Genomic DNA, 25,099 nt, shown 5'->3' with positions numbered 1-25,099 from the left:
AAACGTATTATAGAAACGGCCTTTGCTTCCAATTCTCTCCACGTTGCCTCATCCATTCCAACCGGTTGGACACCAAGTAGAGTCTTAGTCATTCCCTATTGCACAAGAATATCCTTTATTCTCCTCTACCACAAACCAAAGTTTCTGATTCCATTAAATTCGGCAATGTCAAATCTTGCAAAAGACGATCCCGATGCCATAACAACAATCACTCTGATACCAATTTGTTGTGATGTTAATTGAGTATAGGATACACACACACTCAGCGGAAGATGTAAACTTGCAACAAATCACCAAGCCTCAACAACACACAACCAATATGGATGAGAAACAACAATTTATCACATAAGAATAAAGCGACACTCAATATTCATTATAATGTGAAGAACAACAATACACTAGTCTTACAAAGTTCTCTATTAACAAAATACATTCAGAAGTACACAAATAGAAATTTCTCAGAGGTTTCCTTCTAAATACCCAACTACCATAACGTCCAAATTCAAATTTTGAATTTCTCTTCGCGGCCCAGTCGACACTCGTCAATGAGTACAAGGATTCATTGACGATACAAAGAAGACCACTCGTCGACGTGTCCATACTCTCGTCGATGAGTCTTTAATTTTGAGAAATTCAGACTCTTGGTATCTACTCATCGACGAGCTCAGGGCACTCGTCGACAAGTGCCTACTGTGCAGCCCTTCCATGTTTTTCTTCCTTCCCTTGTTTATGAAACTCCAAGCATAAAAGTCACACCATAAACATTAGTTTTATAGAACAAGTATTAGAGAAAGTACAATTATATATATAAGTATTACAGTTACAGTTCACTATTTTAAAGAGCATTTACAGTTTACAACTAATAGATATAGTTTTACAAATGTAGTTTTGAAACTATAGTATTAAATGTTTACTATTATTACAAAATTATGGTACAACAAAAATCATCATAGCCACACACTAATATAATCTTTCTTACTTATTGAGTGTAGTCTCACCCAATTATTCTCCTATCTTTCAAATAGCTTTGAGGAGCATATTGAGAATCAGGCATAGCAAGCACGCGGGTGGGATCTGAGAAAGCAATTTGGAATAAATACTAGTATAGTACCGGTTGGAAATGCTTTTATGAATTTGAATTTCTAAAAATATTAATTTTGATCTTGGAGATGCTCCTCAATGCAGTTATTTAGTACTCAAGGATAAAAGTTTATTAGGTTTTATTTATTTCCGTTGTTTCTATTTCTTACGTCACTTGTGCAATTATTATAGAAAGTCATACCTTAGACCCTACAGGTTTGGGGCATGACAAATTAACTTTGAGTTTTTTTTTCTATAATCAATAAAATTAAGAAAAAGTAAATATTAAATATTAAAAATAAAAAAAAATTGTTAACTTATCATGACTTTTATTCTTAAAAATTTTCTTTGACAATCAATCGTAAAATAAGCAAATTCCTTTGCATTTTTTCCTCTTATTTCTATAATATTACTCAAGTTCCAAATGGAAAAAGATTTTGTAATGAATTAAACTGTCGACTATTCACATTTTCAATAATCTTTTAAAAGATTCCTTAACCAAATCGTCGACTGAAGAATTTAGATAGTGTTCTGATTATTATCGGCTATTACTATTAATTATGGTTTTTGGTATCATAGGCAACACTTATTCTTACAAATGACATCAAAGTTCTTATGAGTTTGATTTATAGCACCAAATTTGTCAATAGTCAATTGATGGAGGAGACCGTGATCATTGACCAAGATCAACGTCAATCTTGAAGCTACGATAAAAAACATGAAAAAAAAAATGAAAAAAAAAAGGTTCTTCCATCAATCCTTCTCATCTAATGAAAACATACCAAACAGTAGGTCCGACTAGAGTATATGTGGTCCCTATGATGTAACACACACTATTTAATGTGTTTTCATTGAATAAGAAAATCTGATGTATTTAATTTTTTTCTTTGAAACTATAATATTTTCCAACAAATTATTTATCGATACTGTAAATCAAACTCATAAAATCACAACCTGAACTTAAGAACATCAATCATCTTCGAAATGTGGTTCAAATTACAATCGAAAGTGAACTTTGAAATATTATAATATAAGAAAACTTTGTAAGGCTTTTGCTATGATGCTCTATTTTAATTGCAAAAATCTTGCTCAACAACAAATCAAGGAGAAAAAAGTGGAAAACAAAAGAGAAAATTTTCTTCTATGGGTCATCCAAATGGACTTTTTGAACCTTGGTATTGACAAATTGAATTTGCCTCAATGCCCTAGGTGAACCTAATCCCAGTTGTCCTCCATGATCGAGACAATGGACTGCCTTTGCCACAAGCTACATGCATGTGTAGCTTTCTCAGCAACCAAACAGCCATGAATTGAGACAGTGGAAGAGGACATGAGCAAATCAGGATCAAGCTAAGTGCGCAGGAAAGGGAATTCAATTCAAATTTCATGCCCACGGGAATCTCATGAGGCAATCCTAGGAATTCAAATTCCCTCCAAAAAGGAAAAAAGAACATACGTACACAAGAGTTTTAAGTAGGGTTGGCGCCATATATATATATAATATGGGTTTTGGTGAGAATAATGAAAGGTCCAAATAAACAAAAGTTCTAAAAATTAAATTTCTTTAATAACATGTAGACCATGGCATCCATTTGCCTCATTTGAATTTGGAAAATGAATTAATTTTCTTTGATTAGCATTGTTTTCAAGTAAAAATATATATACAAACATAATATAGTACCATTATTTTAACTCATCCATAATGAAATGGTTCAATGTTTGACTCCCAAATAGGAAGCTAGGGTTTAGTTTTCATATTAAAGGGGCATGGCGTTGTTTCGGGGACAATAAATTAGGTAATTGTTTGTCCCTTCTCGGACTTTTTGCACGAATTGTCTCATTGAAAACTTAAAAAATTTCGCATCAAAGAATTTACATGCAAGATGTAGCAAACCTACATTTAAACTTGACTTTGAAAATCTATATTCTCATCAACAATAGTGTTAGTCCTCCTTACGAGCATCTCTGTAGTTAAAGTTGGGCTTTCATATTTGGAGTTTCAAGTCTAAATTTTACGAGATATAGGAAATAGTAAAGGATGAAAGATGGGCTACCTCTTGCTGTATAGTGTTAGGTCGAATATGAGCTTCTAATAAAAAATAAAAAAAAAACACGAGAGAGAGAGAGAGAGAGAGAGAGAGAGAGTTGTCTCTAACAAACCCCATTCAAAGGAGTTGCTTGTTTTTCAAACATCTCAAACTCAAGCAAATATGATTTTCTTTCATGCAAAACCTCACCGGATGGCATCTTCTCTTCTTGTTAGGATTCAATATTGTAGCCCACCTTAAAAGCAATATGCATGCTTCCTTCTTTTTGGTCTAGTGGTGACCGCACCAAAGATTATATATTTATATTCCCGGAGATGATGAGTGAATTGAATGGACCAAGATTTGGCCAAACATGGGGAGGGAGGGAAAAAGAAAATCATGGGAAAAGGATTCCTCCCGTGGGAAACTTATGCATGGAAATGAAAATGATTTCTTGGTGGGTCCTCAAAGAATATGAGAGTGAATGGGTTTTCCATCATATATAATTGACCCTCCATGCATTTCAAACTTCAAGGAGACTTAAAGTGTACAATTTCTTTGAAGGATACCTAATTCTTACCCTCTTTCCCTATTAAATTCTGCCTTCTGTCCCCAAGTAGGACAATGGGGTTTTGTCTCCAAGTGTTAATTTTTTTTTTTAGGGAGAAAAGGGTGTAAGAGTGATGAGATGATGAAGAAGAAGAATTACATGCTTAGATGGGCAACTTCTCATGTAGAAGGGTTTCTTTTTTACTCAATTTATTTTGAATAAAAAACTTCTCCAAAGTATGATTAATTGATTGTTTAAAAGCCAAGAACGAGTGATCAGTTATTTTATTTTATTTTATTTTTAAAAAGAGGACGACACCTCCATTTATTTATTAATATACTATCACTTTTTGCGAAAGAATACCGTGGTTACAAGTTAAAACAAACCCATCAAATTAAGACAACAAAACTAAACATAACTAACAAATGAGATAAAAACATAAAAACAACCAAAATCAAAATGAAATACATCAAATGAAACTCTAAAATTGAACTAACAACGAACAGAAACGAGATCTCACCTATCCATCTGAAAAATACCTTTCAGATATTTTCGATATGATGAACTGAGGTTTAAGACTAAAAATGTCCATACAATATTGATGTTTCTAAGCTATCATGTTAATGGTGTGATTAAGAAAAATTATTAGATTACACAGTCTAATTAAGTCATATTTTAGACAATTAATTATATTCTTGAATTTTATGGCCCGTTTGGATCAAGAAATTTGATGGGGAAATGAAAGGAAAATAAAAAGAAAACTATTTTTTCATTATATTTTTCTCTCCATATCAAATATTACTAAAAATACAAGTTTATCCTAATATGAATAAAAATTTTAAAAATTAAATATAAACTATATAAAACCAAAATTTTGTTTATTGATTTGATATATACATATATATAATTCTTTTATCGTTTTCCTTGATAACCAAATATGAGAATTGGGTTTCTTTATGTTTTCCTTTCAGTTCCCTCTTATTTTCCAAGTTTCAAACGGAACTTAAATGATTTTAAATAATTTTAGAAACTGTTTAAATTAAATGTTTAATTTTTATCCTTTTAACAAATATTTCATATAGGTAAAGACACGATTTCTCATCAATTCAAGTTCAATCTTTGGATTTAGAGTTATGTATAATTTAATATAAAACAAATATATAATTTTACATTCTGTCTCCTCTTTTGATATTTGGATCTGATTCTATTGGCACAAGCAGGGTAATGTATAAATATATAGCTATTTTATTCGAATAGAAATGCAGTAAAGTATTCTGGAATCCTCTTATGGTCAAAATACTAACCATGAACTTTGTGATGAGACTAAAGTAATGTTGAAACACTTTTTTAATAACAACGTAAGTTATTGGTATGAATAACATTTTGTATTGATGCGACAAATTTATATGTTATAACTTGAAGGTTATCAATAGGGGCGGCAAAATGGGTTAACGGGTTAGGTTCGAACGGGTCATAAATAGATCGAAATTAAACAGATTTAGTTTCTGATTGACCCGTTTATTAACAAGTTACTATTATGTAAACCTAAATCCGCCCATTTAATAAATGGATCACCCATTAAAAAAATATAATTTATTTATTTTAATTTTTTTTAAATATTTCATATAATATATATATATATATATAACACTCCTTCATTTTATTTTTAAACGGGTCATAAACGAGTCACCCAACAGTCCAAATCTATTTAACCCGTTTAATAAATGAATCGAGTCCGAATTGACCCTCCAACCTTGCATAATTCCTATTAAAAAAAAATAAAACCATTATGAAAAATTTATGAATATGCTTCACTATAGGCTTCTAATTAAGTTGGTTTTTGGGCTTCTACCCTCGATGTGGGGAGAAAGAAGCAAAAATGGGTTCCATTCATTTTCCTCATGGGCTGGGCTGCCCATCATCCTGCAAATTACTCCAAAACCAATACAGAATGTGGGCTGGGCCGGGCTCAGGTCACTCCACAGTCCACTCCATCTGTCTCTATAAAATAGTGAACTCGACCAAGCCCCATACATCCTAAAGCCCAAATGGGTCCTCCCAAAAAACTTGTTAAAAGTGATATTTGTAGTGCTAGCCAAGAGTGACGTAATTATCGAATGAGGGAGAATTATAGTTGTCTATGGTTTTGGCTAAGTGTAAAAATGAAAAGAAAAGGGATTTTGACTCATTCAATGGTATAAGGATAATTGAATTCAAATTTCGGTAAGTTTGAACACATTTCAATACAATTTTATGTCACGTTTTATCAAAAATCGTACAAGTTCAACCAAACATATAATTAATGTTTTTCTTGAATTTTGTATTTTATTTTGATAATCCGGAGACTCCAACCACCATCGTACCATTTTAGACACTATGGTGTGGCACCAAACTCAAGAGTAGGGCGAGGTGAAAGTTGCCCACCCATTGACGCACCTCTGATAGTTCACCAGCGTAATGACTCAAAGGGAATTGAACTTGTGTTAGAAGAAAAATAAGGGAATGCCATGTGAACGCCCCTAATGGAAGGGTTAAGGAGAGTGGGCTGCTTTTAATGGACCCCAATTAAGCCCATCAAGTCAAATCTCTTTACAACATTCCAGAATCTAACATTGATCAGAGTAGGATGCAATCGATTTGACTTGGTTCGGTTATGGGCCAAATTGAAAATCGAACAAAATCTTATGATTTTTTGAATTCCCGAAAACGAAATCGAAACCAAACAAAATTTATTATTCCATGGAGAACCGAACATTCAAATTGAGTCCATCAAGTCAAATCTCTTTACAACATTCCAAAATCTAACATTGATCAGAATAGGGTGCGATTGATTTGACTTGGTTCGGTTATGGGCCAAATTGAAAATTGAACTGAATCTTGTGATTTTTTGAATTCCCGAAATCGAAATCGAAACCAAATCAAATTTATAATTCCATGGAGAACCGAACATTCGAAGGTTCGGTTATGATTTTTTCAATTTTTAACTGATTTTCTAAATATTTAATACTTATTTTTCACAAGGGTTGTTTAGAATTTATTGGCCATTTTGATTTTTTAATAATATTTCATAATTTTAACAAACTTAAACTTGTTAAATAGTTTAGACAGTTGAGAATGGTCTTGTTGGACCTTTTCTTTTTGTTCCTAATTCCTGCTAGCTTTGTAACTCCTACAAACCATTATAATGCAAATTACATATCAATTAACCACAAAAAGTTTCAATCGTAATTAAGTAATTATATTAATTTATATATCTAATTTAAATTAAAATCAGCTGTTCAGTTCGGTTATACTTTGGAAATCGAATTTGAAAATTTTTATTTTCTAAAACTAAAGTTGAAACCGAAAACAGAAAAAATGTACCTATTGTGATTTCAGTTTAGTTTTTTATTTTCCAATAATTTTTGTACACTCCTAATCAGAAGGGACCCACCAAGTGTCTTGTGATCAATCTCGAGCAAGCGTTAAGGATATAAACCTTGCAAAAATTATGAAATTAGAAAATAAAATAATTAATATTTGATTGTAAGCCATAACTAATCTTCTATATTTTTTCGATGAAATTAAGGTAAGATGACATATTTACAGTGATCACATGCAATAAAGAAGAAAGAAAGAAGATTTAAATTGAAATAATCTAGTGGACTTGGAAGTTTTTTCAATGCTCAAGTCAAAATATAATTTACAAGCAAAAGAAACAAAAAAAATTTAAGACTAGAGAATCGTATCATCTCTCGCTTTTAAAAAAGTGGTGTTAGACTAATTTATATTGCTCTCTTCATAAGAAAATATTAATAGGAATTTTGTATATTATTCACGCATCATTTCCAAGTTTTGAATTTTTTTTCTTGATTTTAGGAAGGGTAAAAGTGTAAAAGATACTAACTCCTTTTAAAATTTAGTGAAAATCTATACTTTATTTGGAAAGATTTTAAATTTGAAGTTGTATTGGATTTGAATAAGATGTATTATAAAATTATATTAAAATTGTATATAACTTTCAATCTTTATTTTATAATAAAAAATTTTAAAACAATTTTTTGCATTAGTTCACTTGCGTTCATTTATTTTTTTATCTACTTTGAATTTTTAATTTCTGCACATTTTTCTTTCTTTCTAGTAATTATTTTTGTTCTTAGAAAATTCGCATGTAAAAATTACCAGTGCCATTCATTTTTTTAACTAAATAAATCCTTAGCCATGAAATTTTGAAAATTATTTATCCTATTTATTATAATTTTTTTCAAAAATATAATTAGCATACCCTCAAAATTATTGCAATTCGTACATAAAAAAAAAAAAAGAGAATACGTCATCTTTTATGTGATTATTAAAAATTTTAAAAATTAAAATTTTATTTTTATACTTTTAATATGAATCTTAAAAAATTCAAAAATGTCAAAATTTATAATATTTAAAAAATTAAAAATTGAGAAAAGGAAAACAATTTCTACGATTTTTAATTTTTTATTCAAAAAAGCTTTAAAAGAGAAAAATCATCTGCGTGACGCGTGTCCTTATCATGTGGAAGGACCATGAGCTTGTCTCCTTTCGGACAGGAAACGCGCGTCAATGCACCTGAGACGCTGATCTTCTTGCATCAGGCGATCCAAGGGGCGATAATTCATCAGCAACAGAATCGACGGTGTAGATCACCGGTTTAACTGAAAGATATATTCCCGCGTGGCACACAAATAGCATGTCGTCCTGTTTGAGTCTTCTTCGCCTTCTGCTCGCAACGACGCCATTCGAGAAACTTGAGAACACTGAAAAGCATCGAACTTGAATTCTGTTTCTTTTCTTCAGAGCACAAGTGACTGAAAATGGGCTCAGCCGTAGGGAAAGATAAGCAACGTATTCTCTCTCTCTCTCTCTTGCTAAAATGAGCAGAAAATGAATGGGTTAGGGTTGAATTATGTACAGAAATGACACATAAAGAGTCGATTGGCTAGGAATGTCTAGTGCTTTTTTTGTTTTGGAGCCAAATTTGAATTACTAAATTTATACTGGTCCTTAGTAAACCAAGAAGAATGAAGTTCAATCTTTGAAATTACTCACGGTCTATTTAGTTGTACAGAATAATTTTAAAATTTTGATTTTCATTTTTTAACGAATTATAGAATGCCACTTTATTTTCCAGTTACTCACCATTTGTAAAAGAAATTTGGAAACATCTGTTTATTATTTTTCAATTTCTCTATGTAAATGTTGAAGAACTGGAAAATAATTTGGGAATGAAAAACTCTTTTCACAATTAAACAGGTTGTTGGGTTAGCTAAACGAAGTTGGCTTTGTGGGTTTTCAGGTGCTGCTAAAAAGGTTGCTGTTGTTGGTGCTGGTGTTAGGTATGTTGGTTGATATAGCTTTTTGTTTTCAAAACCATAGCTGTTGATATTTGCCTCTGATAAATATTATCGAATAGCTGTTATTGGGGTTCAATGATGTAGGAATTGCATTGTCAGAGCTTAATTTAGAGACTCACTTGATAGTCTTTCGTAGTTAATCTTGTAATTCTTATATTGAGGGTGAAATCCCATGAGGCATTGTTTGAATATTGTTCAGGTTAGGTTTTGAAACTCAGAAATTAGGATTATAATATTTAGGCGTTATCAGAAAGTACTTTAATTATGAATTTTTATCATTTTTTAAAAATAAAATTACAAAGTTTCTTCCATAAAATTTACCCTTTTTTCGGGTGGAAATTTGTATCTTTCTCACAATGAAGTTTTCATTATAAAATTTACTTTCTTTGTGAGGAGAATTAGTTTTTTCATTGAAGGAAAGTGTTCATGGAGCTTTATGGGTCATTATGGGGATTGCCGAGATTCCCAGCGTAGGTGACTGATTCTTGATACCTGGTAGCTGGCCAAAGTGAACCAATTTCGATTAGCTGTTGGATCTAATATCTTATCTTCCCACTTTGAATGCGTTTTAAATTCCTTTCCCCAGTGAAATTTGAGTAGTGGGTATTTATTTATGTATTTATTTTAAAATCCAGTGTACTTACTGATTACTTTCCTATGCAAAACTTAACTTAAATTTGTTTTTCTTTTTAATTTTTAAAAATGATCTTCAAGTGGACTCTCAGCGGCATATAAGTTGAAATTACATGGTTTGAATGTAATGGTATTTGAAGCTGAAGCAAGAGCTGGAGGGAAGTTAAAAAGTGTTTCCCAAGATGGACTAATTTGGGATGAGGGAGCAAATACAATGGCAAGTTTTTTCAACCTGATAACTTATTCTTTTTTTTTTTTTTGATGTAATTTTTTTTTTCAAAAGTGAAATATATATAAATACAAAAAGAGGAGCCAATGGGGGCTCAACCCGTGTACAGGCGAGGTATGCAAAGGAGAAACAAGTCAGGAGCTAAAGCCAAGATGCTCCAAAAAAATCAACAAGTGAGAAAAGGTGGGGCGACATAGAAGAATTCCATCCGAGCAAAGTAGATGTGGCAAAATATAAAAACATGCAACATGTTCAAGAATTTGCAAAAATTGTCCTATTTTGTTCTTTCCCAAAGACTTCACAAGATACAGAATGGGACCACTCTACAGGCACTTCTTTTTTCCTTCAGTCTTCTTTGTTCCTTCGGTCTAAATGTAAACTTTCTAGCTTGTCATTTCAATTGTTCCAGCCTTAGTCTACCCCACCAAACAGGTGACAACGAAATGACTCTTTCAATACAAGTGTTTATCGCTCACACTCTTACTCTCAGTCTATCCCAAACCATCAACTGATTGTCCCAAAAAATGGATCTTAGTTCTCAGGTTTAAATTGTGGATTGGTGTTTCAGCTTTGGTCGTGTGATTCTCTAGAACCTGAACAGTAACACCTAATTGGACTCTTGGCTCAAATTTGGCCACCAATGTGAACTCCCCTCTCTTTCTCTCTACGATCAATTCTACTTCCTTTCAACTTCCTCTATTGTAATTCACTTGGATGTCAATTTTCAAAATTGTATATATTAAGATTGTCTTTTTGACGTTTTTTGTTTATGTGTGATTCTGTTAACATACTGAACTTCTATTTTTATTTTTATTTTTCGTGGTTGGTGTTTGGGGGGGGGGGGGGGAGGGTTGGAAGTAGTCAGATTTTAGCTGACTTGGTGATGAATTTTAGGAATGAAAGATTGTCATTATGGCTCCCCATCTTCCTGAACTCTGGTAGATGTGAACATGCTGCCGTGAAATAGTATGGTGCCACTCCTAAATTTATTATAAAATTATCTAGAAAATCTATTTAGATGTTTTGCACAATTCATATTTTTACTTGAAGTTGAATCAACTATAATGATGATACTTGTGTTGATGAAATTGGTCTTTGTTGACTTTGTTCAGACAGAGGGTGAGATGGAGGTCAGAAGTTTGCTTGATGATCTCGAACTTCGAGGAAAGCAACAAATTGTAAGGAGTGTTATATTTGCTTTTCTACCATGAAGCATATGACTGTTTGTTGTGTCTTTCATGGGAGGTGAACTAGTGAGGAGCTATTTGACTCTTTTGATTTCATTAGTTAAACCATGCCTTTTTTCCATGACTCAAGTGTGGTTCTTTCACATAGTTCCTTGTGGCAGGTTTAAAGATTTTACTAATTATTTGGGGAACATTTGGTCCATTTGTCCTTCTAAGGCTGCTTTCTTTGTTTGGATTGGTAAAGAGATGGACCTATCTGTGGATTAGTTGATGTATAGTAAGTAGACGATTTCGAATGAAAGTTCTGTGTAGCTCGTTTGTCCATTCCTCTTTCCTTAGTTTGGGTGTGTTTGTCATTCTTGAAAGAGCAATGGACATGGATGCCTGAAATGGTGCTCAGTGTGTGCATCGTGCACGTGCATACTCTGCAGTCCTCAGTTTTTGATAGATATGAGTGTAGCATACTTCATAAAAGAAACATAACATGCATATGGAAATTCCAATACTTTAGAAGTTCTGCCTGATTCGCGGTTCTGATTCTTGACCAGTAACTTTTTCAAGTATGAACTTACTTTTTTGTTGCTGTAAAGCTGATGTAATGGATGAATTTTCATGATGAAATCTATTAATTTCTTGTTACAGCCTGTTTCACAGAACAAACGATATATTGTTAGAAATGGAATTCCAGAGCTGGTATGTTCAATCTTTGATTCTTAATTTTCCTTTTCGTCTTAGTCAGAAAATAGGGATTAAGGACTCTTTTTTTTTTTTTACTGTATATTTTCTCTTTCCTTTTCACAAATGAAGAAGGTTGTGTATGTTTGCTCAAATATTATTGTCAGGTACCCACAAATCCCATTGCATTAATCAAAAGCAACATTCTGTCCTTACAATCAAAGGTTTGTTTCCTTAGTCCTTGTTGAGGCATATCGAATAAAAAAAAAAATTGTATATTATCTTGCATTGTATTTGTGCCCATCAATCACTATACAATGGATACTGTGCTTTCCTTGTATAAAATCATTTTGGCATTTTGAGCGTAATAGATGGGTATGCCTGCTATTTTAATGATGTTCATCAAAATGCTATTGGGACTGTTGTAAAACAGTAATAAATTGTCTAGGCGTAGATCTTTATTGTTTACCCTTCAATATTATATCTTTCACATGCACACAGATACCACAAATCAAATCAATTACTGTGCTGACAAATATATTAAGGCCTCACAAAGATGCGGCTTGATTAACAGAATTGAGTAGGACACAATGAGGGGCCACTTTGCACTTATATGAACTTCATATTTCGTAGCTTTATAACAATATCAGTGGCCATGAATTCAATCTCGTGTTGATTTATGTATGGGAAAAAAAAAAACTTGGTTTCTGATATTTTGTTTGTCACTTTTGAGTGGAACTCAAACTCATGCTTGAAAATTTTCATATGTCCTTCCTTTCCACAATGTTGGACTTCCTTTTCCATTCCCCTTTAGCAGTTGCATTGATCACTGGAATCCTTTTAACACATTTTCATGAAGCGAGATGATCTCAGCATCATGCCTAAATTCTCTTCTAATGATACATTGCCAAAATCAGAGTTGAACGGGATCCTTGTTAGATAGTTAACCTTATATAGACCATTGTTCTCTCTTTTGTCATAAAGTTTTTCCACTTTCTACTCACAGAAATTTAATGTAAGGTCTCTCTATTAAAGTTCTCAACTTTTTGGATTACTTGTGAATGTAGTGCTATATTATTTGCACCAAGTAAATCAACAAATACTCATGTGGTCCTTGAATGAATCTTTGAATGGATGGTTCTCACATGCATGGTCAAATAGCCCTGAGTTGTGGTAGCAAGGAGTTTGGAAACAATGAACAGGAAGAGAGTTACTTGTTTGTCATTTTTAGATGCAGTAGCGCCAATCTGGTGCAAGATGATCATGTAATTGGATTTTTTTTGGATAAAATAGAAGATAATCATTAAAGAAGAAAGAATGTAAGAATGTACAAAAAGGAGAATTAGAAATTGTGCTCAGAATAAAAGTAGTACAAGAAAAAAATAAAAAAAATAAAATTAAAACTCTGCAGCACATTGTTGGTGTTAACTCTGTTAAGAACAACTAATAGCCTTCCAAATAAAATGTATATGCTGAAATGGAAAGAGCATGTTAACATGAGTTAAATGCTCAAAAATGATTTGCAAGAATAATTTTCCAGAAGAATCTAAAGCCTAGGACCAATATTTCCCATAGGATAACAGCCCTCCAACAACAACAGCAAAGAAGATAGCTCCTCTACCTACCTATCATTTAGAGCCCTACAAAAAAGGAAATCTCAAGAGAAACGTTGTCCATGTGAAATTGAGAAAGGAGAGATGACACCATTATGCACCAAAGAAAAGCAATAAATGAAAACTGCTGAATCTCCCATCCAGTTATCTTCCCAAAAAATGGATGTGAGAACCATTTCCCTCAACAAATCTAGTACAACTGATAAAGATTATTGGATTATTGACCTTGTAATTGGATCATTGATTAGTCTTATTTCCTTCTGATGAACATGGTTTAATATTGCTTTTGGAAGGTTTATTACAAATTTCCATTAGAGATAATCAATGCCTTTGCATCATACTGTTATAAAGATGCCCTTGTGTTATTGCAAGTTATCAATACAATGACTTGTATAAAATCTGACATCAGGACGCTAGATTTGTTCACAAATGAGGAATCCATACTTCAAACAAAAGCATCTGATATTTATAACATGAAGACTAAAATTGTGTTGAAGGAGCTCTAAAGATATTCTTTTTCCTTTGTGCATGCGTGTGTGGGGCAAAGTTTTGAAAGCATATTTTGAAGTTTCTTTTTTCTGTGAGTATGACCAACTCTGTAGCTCTTCTGTGTTTGCAGTTGCAGATGATTTTGGAGCCATTTTTGTGGAAGAAAAATAACTTTTCAGAGGAATCTAATGATCCAGATGAGAGGTATAAAATCATTTAAAAAAAAAAAAGAAATATTACATCTTTAAATTTCGACTTGGCTTTCATTTTCTATAGATTATTGTTCAGTTGAATGCCTATATGACGAATCTCAGTCATTTCGGCTTGTATGTTGAAATGCTTGATATTTGTTTTGCCATGAACTTCATGCGCTTAGTCTAGAGTTTCAGGCAGGAATTATAGAGCCATTTATTTCTTTCTTGGATATTTTAAGTAATTTGTATGTATCTGTTTTAAGTCGCAATTTTTTAGTATTGTGTAGAAGTATCTACATGATAAACTCCTGCCATGATTTACTGTAGTTTGCTCGTCAAAAAACAAAGATACTATGGTTTCAAGGGTTTAGTTAGGTAAAATTATTATACGACATTTTTTCTCCAACAATGAGTAAGAGGGAAAAATTCTTAATCTCGGAAATTTGACCATAATTTAAAAGTTTCAGCTGCTCTTAGGTGTCTTGTGTAAGTGCTAAATTCATGCATAAAGTCTTTCAACTATACTTTCTTCACTCGGTGCCTTTTCACTCCTCTATAACTTAATGCTGCTTCTACCATCTTATTGGAAAATGTTTCCTTGTTCTCCTTTGTGCCTTTTCCTGTTGAGAATTTTTATTATCATGGTTGGAATCTCATTGATTTCTATTTTTTCCCAGCAGTGAAGGGCAAAAAATTCTTAATCTTGGAAATTTGACCATATTTTGAATGTTTCAGCTGCCCTTTGGGTGCATTGCATAAGTGCTAATTCCTGTATGAAGTCCTCCAAATATACTTTCTTCACTTGATGTCTTTTCACTCTTCTATTACATGATGCTGCTTCTACCATCTTATTGGAAAAGATTTCCTTTTCTCTTCCTGTAGAGGATTTGGTTATCATGGTGGGAATTTCATTGATTTGTATCTTCTACTTTTTTTATCTTTATGTAGAGAGTGATTTTTATACTTTAAAACACATCCTTAGCATCTTTTTTTCTGCTCTTATATTTTTGCAGTGTGGGTGGGTTCTTTCAGCGTCATTTTGGGAAAGAGGTATTCATTGCATCATATTTCTGTGATGGTGTTTTTTCCACCTCAGATGCTAATGCATACTTATTGAGAAAAAGTTCTTTTGACTTCTTCTGTTACTTAGTTTTGAATATGGGATAGTCAAACCTATAGAATTTTCTAGATCGAACAATTTAATGCTCATAAGTGATCATGTTTCTTTTGTCTTAAAGGTTGTTGATTACCTAATTGATCCATTTGTTGCTGGCACCAGTGCTGGGGATCCTGAATCACTTTCTGTGAGTAATGTCTCTGCTCTCTATAATTCCCTTTATAACCATCGTGTTACTGAATATAAATGCTTGAAAAAGTAGGGCCAAAATTTCTCTGCACCATGCACCTAGCCTATAACTAACTGGTATAGGATGAGATAAGTAGGGCCTTCTCTATTCTTTGACAGTGGTACAACTACTCATGAGCTATTCTTATGAAACATTGCATCCTATCATGTAATCACAATGGTGCATTTTCATTATAGATTCCTTATATAATATCTGTTATTTGCTCATCTTCACTTCGCACAGATATGCCATACTTTTCCAGAGCTATGGAATCTGGAGAAAAGGTACTTTGTGTAATTTTTCGCTTTCCTTCATATCATTCCCTTTTGCATTGAAGAAAGTTTTATCATTACCATTATCATTCTTTAGTGCAAATTCATTGCATGCTATACAATCAAGAGTAACTCTTTGTAAATCTCTTTTGGACATGTTCAAGACTACTTAGACAAGACATTATGATGCATTTGAGTTTTGAAACATCCTCTAGGGTTTCACATTCAACAATCAAATGCTCTTTTATTTAGTGGTAAATTAATCTCAAATGTGGAGGGAAGACTATTAGTCATCATTAGTAATTTACGTTTTGAGAAACAACTGCCTCTTAATCAATGCTCCAAAATTACATGCACCTTTTGATTTTTTCTTTTCTAGGCCATGTACCTTTTGATTTGGGTTTGGCTTTGATGAAAGTTGAAGTTTAAAAGAAGAGTTCTCTTGAATATTGATGGATAAATGGAAAATATGGATGCATTCTTTCCTCAGTGACTATGTCCATAAAATTTTCTTTAAAATATTTGAACATTAGAGTCATGACAAGAAACTCATTGAACCTTTCAAATAGTTCTGCACTTACAGGAACATTTTGAGATGCGTCTTGTTTTAAGAACTTCAACATAAGTTCAGAAGCAAATCTTTGTTGAATCTCTGATGCTTTATTCCTTAATGACTGTTCATAATCCTAACATCTCTTTGGGTGTATTTTAACTTTATGAGTACAATTATTACTAGTATCATTGTCATCACAATTAGGGCAAAAGTCATTGACCTCCCTTGAGGTTTGATAAAAAGACACTGATCTCCCTTGAGGTTCTAAAATCCTAGGGACCTCTCCTGAGGTTTCAAGAATTCCATGAACTTTCCCTAAGGTATGCGGAAATGATACGAACCTTCCCTTGTATTTTGCAAAAAGGATAGTTTTGAGGGGTGTAAGTATCCCAAAAATCAAATGTCAAGGGAGGTCTGTGGAAATTTTAAAGCTGCAAGGGAGGTTGGATTTTTGAAACCTCAGGAAAGTTAGTGTCTTTTTGCCAACCCTCAGGGAGGTCAGTGTCTTTTACCCTCACAATTATTGGTGGTTATCAGGCTGTTGCACTCTTGCAAGCAAGATTGAATGCTAGGGATTCCTGTTTACTGGGTGCTTGTTGCATGATTCAGACTTGTTGGAAAGTGACGATTTGTTTTCCCCTACTAGGTTTGGTTCAATCATAGTCGGGGCAATCAAATCTAAATTAGCTACGAAAAGGGAAAACAGTGGAGAAAAAACGGGGTCTCTCGAGAAAAAGAAGCATCTGCGTGGCTCATTTTCCTTTCATGGTGGAATGCAGGTCTGATTTATATTCTTCCCAAGGATTTTTTTTGGTGACCTGTACTTTTTACAGGAATTGAGTAAAAATTTTGGTTTTGATGACCTCATGCTACTGCTTTGTGAAGCATGCTTATCTCATCATGGATGTAAGAACTCATTCAATTTTTTTTTTCTTAAATCAAATGCTTCTTGGTGGCTTGATTTTCTCCAGACTATACTGGAATTTTAGTGTTTATAGTCTAGTGCATTTTAAGGAATCATGTTGACAAATGTTGAGTGGTGCTTGTCTTTTAATGTGACCTACCAAATGCTATTTGGATTATTCTGCTCGGCATATATTGAACCAATTACCACTGTGCATTCATAAATTGCACTTTTTTTTTTTACATAAAATATTATTTTGAGTGGAATTAATTATCCAGTGTATTTTCCTCTTATGAAATTGCATTATTTGTAGCTTCATACCTGTGGAACTTTGGATGATGGCATAAAAAACTTCTTATTTGACATATTTGGAAGGAAAAAATTAACTTATCTCTGCTGATCAGAAAATACAATATTGCAAATGGTTAAGCCTTTATGATTTTCTTTTCTATTGGAAAATTTCAAAAATAAATGGGTTTTTGTTGGGGGTTCAAAAAGCTACACAATGCATACTACACTTTTAAGAGATGTGCGGAAATATCCCATGTGGAAAAGTTAAGGTTAGATGCTTGCCTAACAGAGCTTGAACATTCTTGGGCTTAACCATGAGTGATCCATTTGGGCACCTATAAGGCAGTGCTTCGCATCACTGCACTTGGGCATTGGCACTGGGTTGTGGGGCTTATTTCTAGCACACTGGCACATACTAGAGGGCTTAATACTTCACGTGTGCACCAAGGTGGCTGGTTGGGATCTAACCTAATTTTTGGGCCAGATTATTAGACTCTGAAAAATATTTCTACCTCATTTTTTTATGGACATTGGTCTTCATTATACATCCTTTATCTGTCGCAGACACTCACTGATACATTATGCAAAGAGCTTGGCGAAGACCAACTTAAATTAGAATCGGAGGTGCTTTCATTATCTTACAGTCTTGATGAGAAATCTGCATCAGGGAATTGGTCAGTTTCTTATGCTTGTGGAAAGCATTCACAGGATATGCCTTTTGATGCTGTAATCATGACGGTGAGTGTATTTATATCAGGAAAAAAAAAAATTTAGTGCCTTTTGACTTAAATAGGTTACTTGGTTTAACCCTGGTGCAATATTGTCAGCATGACTAAAATGGTTATGAATTATGAGTCTGAAATTGATGCTGTTCAACATGTGTTCAAGTTCTGAATTGGTTGGAAGGAAAGAAAGAAGTAACGGCATGTTTGGTTTATGGAGTAGAATGGGGTAGGAAAGGATTGGAATTAAAATTTGAATGGAGAAAGTGACCAAATCAAGTGATAAATTTGAATTCCCCCTGATTCCATTCCATTCATACTTACCAAACATGCAATAAAATAATCATTTGTCACAGGGAAGCTGTTGGATATTTTCCAACTTAAGTGCCCAGGTCAGTGACACCATTTTTTGTCCACTTGGATACTTTCATTTTTATCAATCCAGTTTGACACTTAAGCACTTGCAACTGTGCTTGCCCTGCACAAATTTTTATACTGACACTGTTGATTTTTTATATGACTTATGTTGGTCTGCAGCTTTCCTCCCTCCCTTTTTCTATATCTCTCTCTCATGCACACAAACTCACTTTAAATTTGTGTGCTGAGCATGAAAGAACATTGTTGTACCTAACATGGGACCTTTTTATAGGCACCCCTAAGTAATGTTAAAGAGCTGAAGATTGCTAAAGAAGGAAAGCTGTTTCCACTTGATTTTATTCCTGAGGTATTTCCTTTGATAAAAATATCTATTCCTATTACTTGTTCAGAAAATATCTTTGTGTATGTGAGTATGTTTGGACATTGTATCAATGTTTCTTGTCAAATCAAACAGATGTTGTCTTACATTTAACTGTAGTCTCTGTAGCTTGTTGATCAATTACCATTAATCAATTAATTGATTGTTTGTGTTTTTTTGTGCGTGTGTTTATAAAAAGGTAACTTCAATGAATTAGAAGGAAAACATGACCCTTGGCCTTGATGAGGTAAAATGGTAGAAGGAAGTAATGTAAATATCAATTCTAAATTTAGTATTTTGTAGTTGCACAAAATCCTCAAGCATAAAGCAAAATGCAGAGTATTAGGCATGAAACTTTACAGTTGCACACAAGCACATCATTCAAAGGGCTGTACACTGGTTGATTTTGGTGCAATATTGCTGGATCTGAATTCGTATCTGATTGACCAAGTTCAATGGATCCTAAAATATTATGTCCGAGTTTGAATTTGAGTATATATTCTTGAGTGTTTGGATTCAAATTTGAATTCGAAGCAAGATTATATTTCTAATTATTATTCTATATTTGTAGTGACTATATATGTATGTTATGAAAAAATTATCATTGCAAACATTTGATAATTTAATTTTTATTGCGTAATGATTAATTTAATTGGGTTCATATACATCAGATTGAATCTACCTAAGCTTTACTTTGGTATGATTATAATTGGATTTTTTTAAAATTGAATTCTAATACAAGTTGACGGATCTAATTTGGTACTGCTATCTGATTTTAATCGGCTTGAGCTTGGATCATATATCTGTCCCATTGACAAACTAATTCCTTCATTGCTTGTAAGTTGATGCTTACTTTCAAGGTGAATTTCTAGGCAAAAAGCAGTTTTAGGTACCACCTGGTGGATGGTGTTCATTTGGGTCCGTTGTGTGTTTGCGCCATTAGTGGACTAATTCATTGATTTTTTAGGATCTAGAGTGCTTCTCAGATGAACTGAGCTAAAGGCTATAAAATATTGATGCAATGTCTTTGGTTTTAGCCAAATGGATGACTTTTTAAATATAATCCTGTCTCCTAAGGAATGTTAACTTTTTGAAGAAATTTTTTTTGTGAAAAAATTGATTCTATTTTTGAGCTGAGTTAGTAGCATTCATGGTTGTTTCCTTGTCATACTGCAGGTAAATTATTTGCCACTCTCCATTGTGATAACTGCCTTTAAGAAGGAGAATGTCAAGAGAGCCCTTGAGGGATTTGGGGTTCTTGTTCCTTCCAAAGAGCAACAAAATGGTTTAAAATCCCTTGGTAATTTTTAGCTATGACTATGTGCAGTTTAATTTAATTATATGTTCCCAGTCATGGTATATATAAATTTTGTTGTGCAGGTACTTTATTTTCCTCCATGATGTTTCCAGATCGTGCACCTAGCGATTTATATCTCTATACCACCTTTGTTGGGGGAAGTCGAAACAGGGAACTAGCAAAAGCTTCAAGGTGTGGGAAGATTTAATGCTTTTGGCTTTGTTAATGTGAATAGGACCTCTGTCCATTTTTCCATGTCAAATTATTTTAGTTAGTGTTTTATTATTATTGTCATTTTTCAATGCACCTAATGCCTTTCTCATATAACTGTGGTGTAAGGGATGAGTTGAAGCAGATAGTTTCTTCTGACCTTCGACAATTGTTGGGTGCAGAGGGGGAGCCAACATTTGTGAAGTATGGAAATCTTTGATGCCCTATTTTTCATTTATTTGCCTGCTCTATTTCCGTAGTTAAGATTTGGAAGGAAATAATCAAGTACCAATGAATTGTGCTATTTATTTGGGTACATTCTCATGGCTTGCTTTACATCTAACTGCAGTCATTTCTATTGGAGTAAAGCTTTTCCCCTTTATGGGCACAACTATGGTTCAGTTCTAAAAGCAATTGAAAAGATGGAAGAGAATCTTCCCGGATTCTTCTATGCAGGTAGGCTACTTACGACCACCAAATTTTGGCTAAATTGACTTGCATCTTGGATGAGCATTCATTTTCAAGCTGCAGCTACCTGAAACGCTAGTAGACCTCGTAAAGTTTTGAGGGGGATCATCATATGTTCAAATTTATTATTTTATCAAAAGATGTCATGACTAACTGGATTTAGAGAATGAGAATCAAACAGTTCCAAATTAAATTATACAAGCATCCAGGTCCAGAAGTTGTCAAATCATAATTATAATTTGTATGTGATCTTGTGCTTGAGATGGCTTTTCATGTGATGCTTAGGTACTTTGGCATGAAAAAAATGATGAAAACAACATGAATATGCCAAAATTCATGTGTTGTGCGCGTAATTTAGAATTACTGCAAGAAAAGCAAGGTATTTGGTTCTATAAACATACTTGTACACTTGTCTGTCTTGTCTCTTGGAATTTTTGTCCTCAATGGGTTTATTCGCTGACAACAGAAATCTATGACAATGCATGGTGACATATGATACTTGAGTTATTCAAGGGAGCTGTGGAGCTGCCCCTTTTGCTTGTGGTTTGGCTACGCCGTAGTGCTTGTTCTATTTAAAAACATCATAAACACTGTAAGTTTATTGTGGTTATTAAGTTAATGCACTCTGCCAATTTGGTAAAAAGATAAGTTTCAAGGAACATTTGGAGCTCGTTTATGTTGTGGAAAACAATTTTCATTTTTCATTTGGTTTTCCAAAAAATTACAAAAAAGTTAGTTACTTCAGTTTTATACTTTTATAACATTTGCATGAAATAAATGAATAAAAAATAAAAAGTTTTGGCACTATTTGCTTGTGGAAATAGTTTTTTTTTTAATTTTCAAATAATTACAAAAATGTCACCTTGTTTTCCAATTTTCTAAATTTATATAGAAAAGTTGGAAAATATCATTTAATTATTTTCTAGATTTTAAACTCTTGGTTTGCATGTGGGAGCATGGAATTCAGATCTTGGACCTTGATTTGTGTGAATTATGTATTGAGTTTCTTCCAAATCCAAATAAATCTAAATTCAAGCCCCAAAATCCATGATCCCAAATACTATGGTACATAATTTTTGTAAAACTGAAAGATATAATTATTTTATCTTATTTTTTGCAGTTATTTTGAAATCTAGAAACAAAAAATGAAAAATTGTTTTGCACTACTAAACAAACTCTTTAGTTTCTATGGTTTTATATGAGTCTTGAAAAACTGAAAAAAAATAAGCCAAAATATTATAATATTTTTGAAAACTAAAAAATGTAAAACAGAAAATGTTTTCCACAACTAAAATACTCTTGATTTCTTGGTTGGTTCCTGTTTGCCTGCCCTCTCGTAGTCCATCAGTGGGTGAGTAAACCGAGGGCGCCTGTCTCCTCTTTAGACGTGTCCCTGATGACCTGGCAGTCGTTCGGTCTCCACTTCTGGGGGGCAGGTGATGCTGATTTTCTGACTGAGGTATAATACTGTGTTGCCACCCAATTTGACAGCCTTGATGATTTGTTGCTTCTAAATGTTTGGCTCAGGGCAATCTCATGCCTGAGAACCCTTTGCTTGGTTATGGGATGCCATTTCTGTGATAATTCAATATTATAAAAAAGGCGTGGGTGGGTTTCCATTCCCTGTTTTGTGAGTGTATATACAATGCATGGGAGAGGCAACATTGCATGTGAACAATGGGGTGAACTAGGGATGGCTAAAAGAGGAGAACTGGACAATCCTTAGGAGCTCAAGGTGGCTGGTTGATGAATTGAGAACGATATACAAGGCAAGTGCACAAGATCCTCACTCCATTGTGACGCAGATAGGTGGTTTGGGCTGGAAAGAGAAAGACTAGTGAATTTTGTTAGCATCGGGAGAGTCTTCATGGGGGCTTGTTACGCATGGGTGAGCACCAACTTGACCCAAAAGTTTAAGCCTATTGGATCTTGGGCTCAACCATGTATATAAACACCCATTTTTCACTCTACTTTTCCAATGTGGGACAAACTCACGAGTGTAATTTTCAATAAAAATGGTGATCAGAAGTTGCCAAATGGGCCAAAGGGGAGTATTTATAGTGCTAGCAGTGGTGGGGTCATCATCCAACAAGGGAAGGTTGTATGTAAGGCTTTGACCAATAGGAAAGAAGGTTTGAGTTACCTAATGGCATAACAACATGTGGCTAGAAAGAAAAGTACGGGAAGATGTGCTGTGGGTGAGACTAGCTAATGAAGGGTTAAGGGGGGTTCAGCTGCCCTTAAGACATCCCAATTTGAGCCGACCAAGCCAAATCCCTTGGGGCCCTAGATTGATTGGGGACCCTGCCGCATATTCCATAACCAATCCAGGCCTGTGTGTTGAGGTCCCAACCATTGCAGAAAATTATTAAGTGAAAATTTAGTAAAACTGGCAATCTGGGGCTATATTTGAGCTAGCTAAGGGTTAAGGGGGGACTGGACTTCCCTTAACAAATCTAGTTCAAGCCCACCAAACCAGATCCCTTGGGACTCAAGATTGATCGAGGAGGCATGTCCCATGATCAATCTGGGTCCATGCAACGAGGTTCCCTTAACAAACCCTGTTCAACTCCCCCAAATCAGATCCCTTGGAACTCAAGATTGATCGAGGACCCTGCTGCATATCCCATGATCAATCCAGGTTTCTGCTTGGAGGTTTCAACCCTTGAAAATTTATTAAATTAAAATTTACTGAAACTGGCAATTCATACTTGATGCAGGCTAAATCTGATATTTATTGTGCAATTGGATAACGTTAGAAGACTAAGTTTCTGTGTTGAGCATGGTGGATTGGGAATCCCTAATGGCTAATGCCTAACTCATGCGAATTCCTGAACAAATTAAATGTGGGCATCTAAAACTTCCGACTGACATTCTGGGGATTCCCTGAACCAAATGGCTGGCTAGTGGTCTTGTTTGTGTCTTAAGTTCCTGTAAGTTAAATATATTGCAGTTTCATTTTATGATTAACTACTGTTGAACACATTGTAGGATTTCCAATTGCTGCTGTTATATGGCTTCAATTTTTTCTTGTTTTGATATGAGCTATTAAATTTTTAGGCAACCATAAGGGTGGGCTTTCCGTTGGCAAAGCAATAGCCTCTGGGTGCAAAGCAGCTGACCTTGTTTTCGCCTACCTGAATTCTTCTTCAGACGACAAGATGCTTGAGGATGGAACATCACCATAGATAGTAATGGTAGCCTCGAACTGTATTATATCAGGCTTCTTCTATTATTTTTCTGATTTTACTTTGGATTAAGAATTTATTTACAAACAAAATGTTTGAACTAATCCCATTGTGTTGGGGAGAAGAAAGGTGCAAAATTATTTGCATCTCAGATTCATTGTGCCCATCCCTCTAAATAAGTTATGTTCTTGGTTTTTGTTTATGTTTCTTAACCCTAGGCAAATTTTCCTGCCGTTCATTCATGATGCAAGTTAGCTCGGTCAGAAATCATGACCTCTTTAACAAATTTCATGCAATTTGTTTTGTTTTGTTTATTTTTGTTGTTAAGCAGATATGGAAATGAATTGATCATTGGTATGGTGGGAAAGAGAGGGAGGGGGAGGGGGGGAGGGGAAGTTTTAACCTGATGTATTGTTTGTATGTGTATCCCTGGGCTTGATGGGTGGCATCCAACTTGAGAGGTTGGTTCAGTCTCTCTGGGAAAATAAAGGGAACAGGCTGAGGATGGAGAATTTATTACCCTGCTTACTCTAGTTTGCTATTTCTCATCCATGACAGTTTGAGTTAATGTCTATTGAGAACCTGCCCTTATCTTTGTCTGAGAAAATCACAAAACTGCACCACTTGAGGTGGTCCAGACTGTAGACTCGCGTGCTATTTTCAATTTTTTCGTCCTCCTAGACGGCAGTTATACCTTTCTTTTTTTCTTTTTTTGAGATATGTGATTTTTTGTGATTGGAATCCAGTTGAATATGTCGACTCTTACGGCTCTTTAATAGCTATTTATTGAAATAAGATGAAATATAGTTTAAATTTTGGAAACAAGGGAATAGTTATTTAGTACATATTCTATAAAGAAACTGAACATCTTCTTTCAGTTTATCAAAATGAAATTACAATCTGTAAGTTGTTTTACATATGCCCAGCCAGCTTTATATAAGTACTGGCTAACGAAAAAGAAAGAAAAACAAATAAAACAATTTCTTGTTAAAAAAAAAACTGTTACAGATATTTTATTAAAGCTACCAATGGTTATAAAAAATATATCACAGGCAGCAGATCTTCTACTTCC

General features: G+C 33.9%; 1 protein-coding gene across 2 annotated transcripts; it reads left to right on the top strand.

The window, feature by feature from the left end:
* Positions 1-8,237: 8,237 nt before the first annotated feature.
* Positions 8,238-24,229, top strand: LOC131167385 (protoporphyrinogen oxidase 2). Of its 2 annotated transcripts, none has more exons than XM_058126189.1 (18): positions 8,238-8,511; positions 8,963-9,002; positions 9,735-9,870; positions 10,995-11,060; positions 11,712-11,762; positions 11,912-11,968; positions 13,977-14,050; positions 15,054-15,090; positions 15,279-15,344; positions 15,630-15,670; positions 16,858-16,990; positions 17,971-18,144; positions 18,778-18,852; positions 20,041-20,164; positions 20,245-20,353; positions 20,501-20,575; positions 20,721-20,827; positions 23,900-24,229. In XM_058126189.1, exons 1-18 carry the CDS (start codon positions 8,481-8,483, stop codon positions 24,025-24,027), a joined length of 1,524 nt encoding a protein of 507 aa, XP_057982172.1. In that variant the 5' UTR covers positions 8,238-8,480; the 3' UTR covers positions 24,028-24,229. The 2 variants fall into 2 exon arrangements, with proteins under 2 accessions (XP_057982172.1, XP_057982173.1); XM_058126190.1 differs by having other exon boundaries at positions 8,426-8,511; positions 9,746-9,870.
* The last annotated feature ends 870 nt before the right edge of the window (positions 24,230-25,099 follow it).

The sequence above is a fragment of the Malania oleifera genome, chromosome 11 (assembly GCF_029873635.1).
Source record: "Malania oleifera isolate guangnan ecotype guangnan chromosome 11, ASM2987363v1, whole genome shotgun sequence".
NCBI classification, from domain to species: domain Eukaryota; kingdom Viridiplantae; phylum Streptophyta; class Magnoliopsida; order Santalales; family Ximeniaceae; genus Malania; species Malania oleifera.
The sequence above is the reverse complement of the archived record's forward strand: the minus strand, read 5'-3'. Positions and strand labels throughout refer to the sequence as shown.

Coding starts and splice junctions, on each gene's coding strand:
- LOC131167385 (XM_058126189.1), top strand. CDS start 8,481: ATGGGCTCAGCCGTAGGGAAAGATAAGCAAC. Junction 9,003..9,734: donor GTTGTTGGTGCTGGTGTTAG/GTATGTTGGTTG, acceptor ATGATCTTCAAG/TGGACTCTCAGCGGCATATA. Junction 16,991..17,970: donor CCTTTCATGGTGGAATGCAG/GTCTGATTTATA, acceptor TATCTGTCGCAG/ACACTCACTGATACATTATG.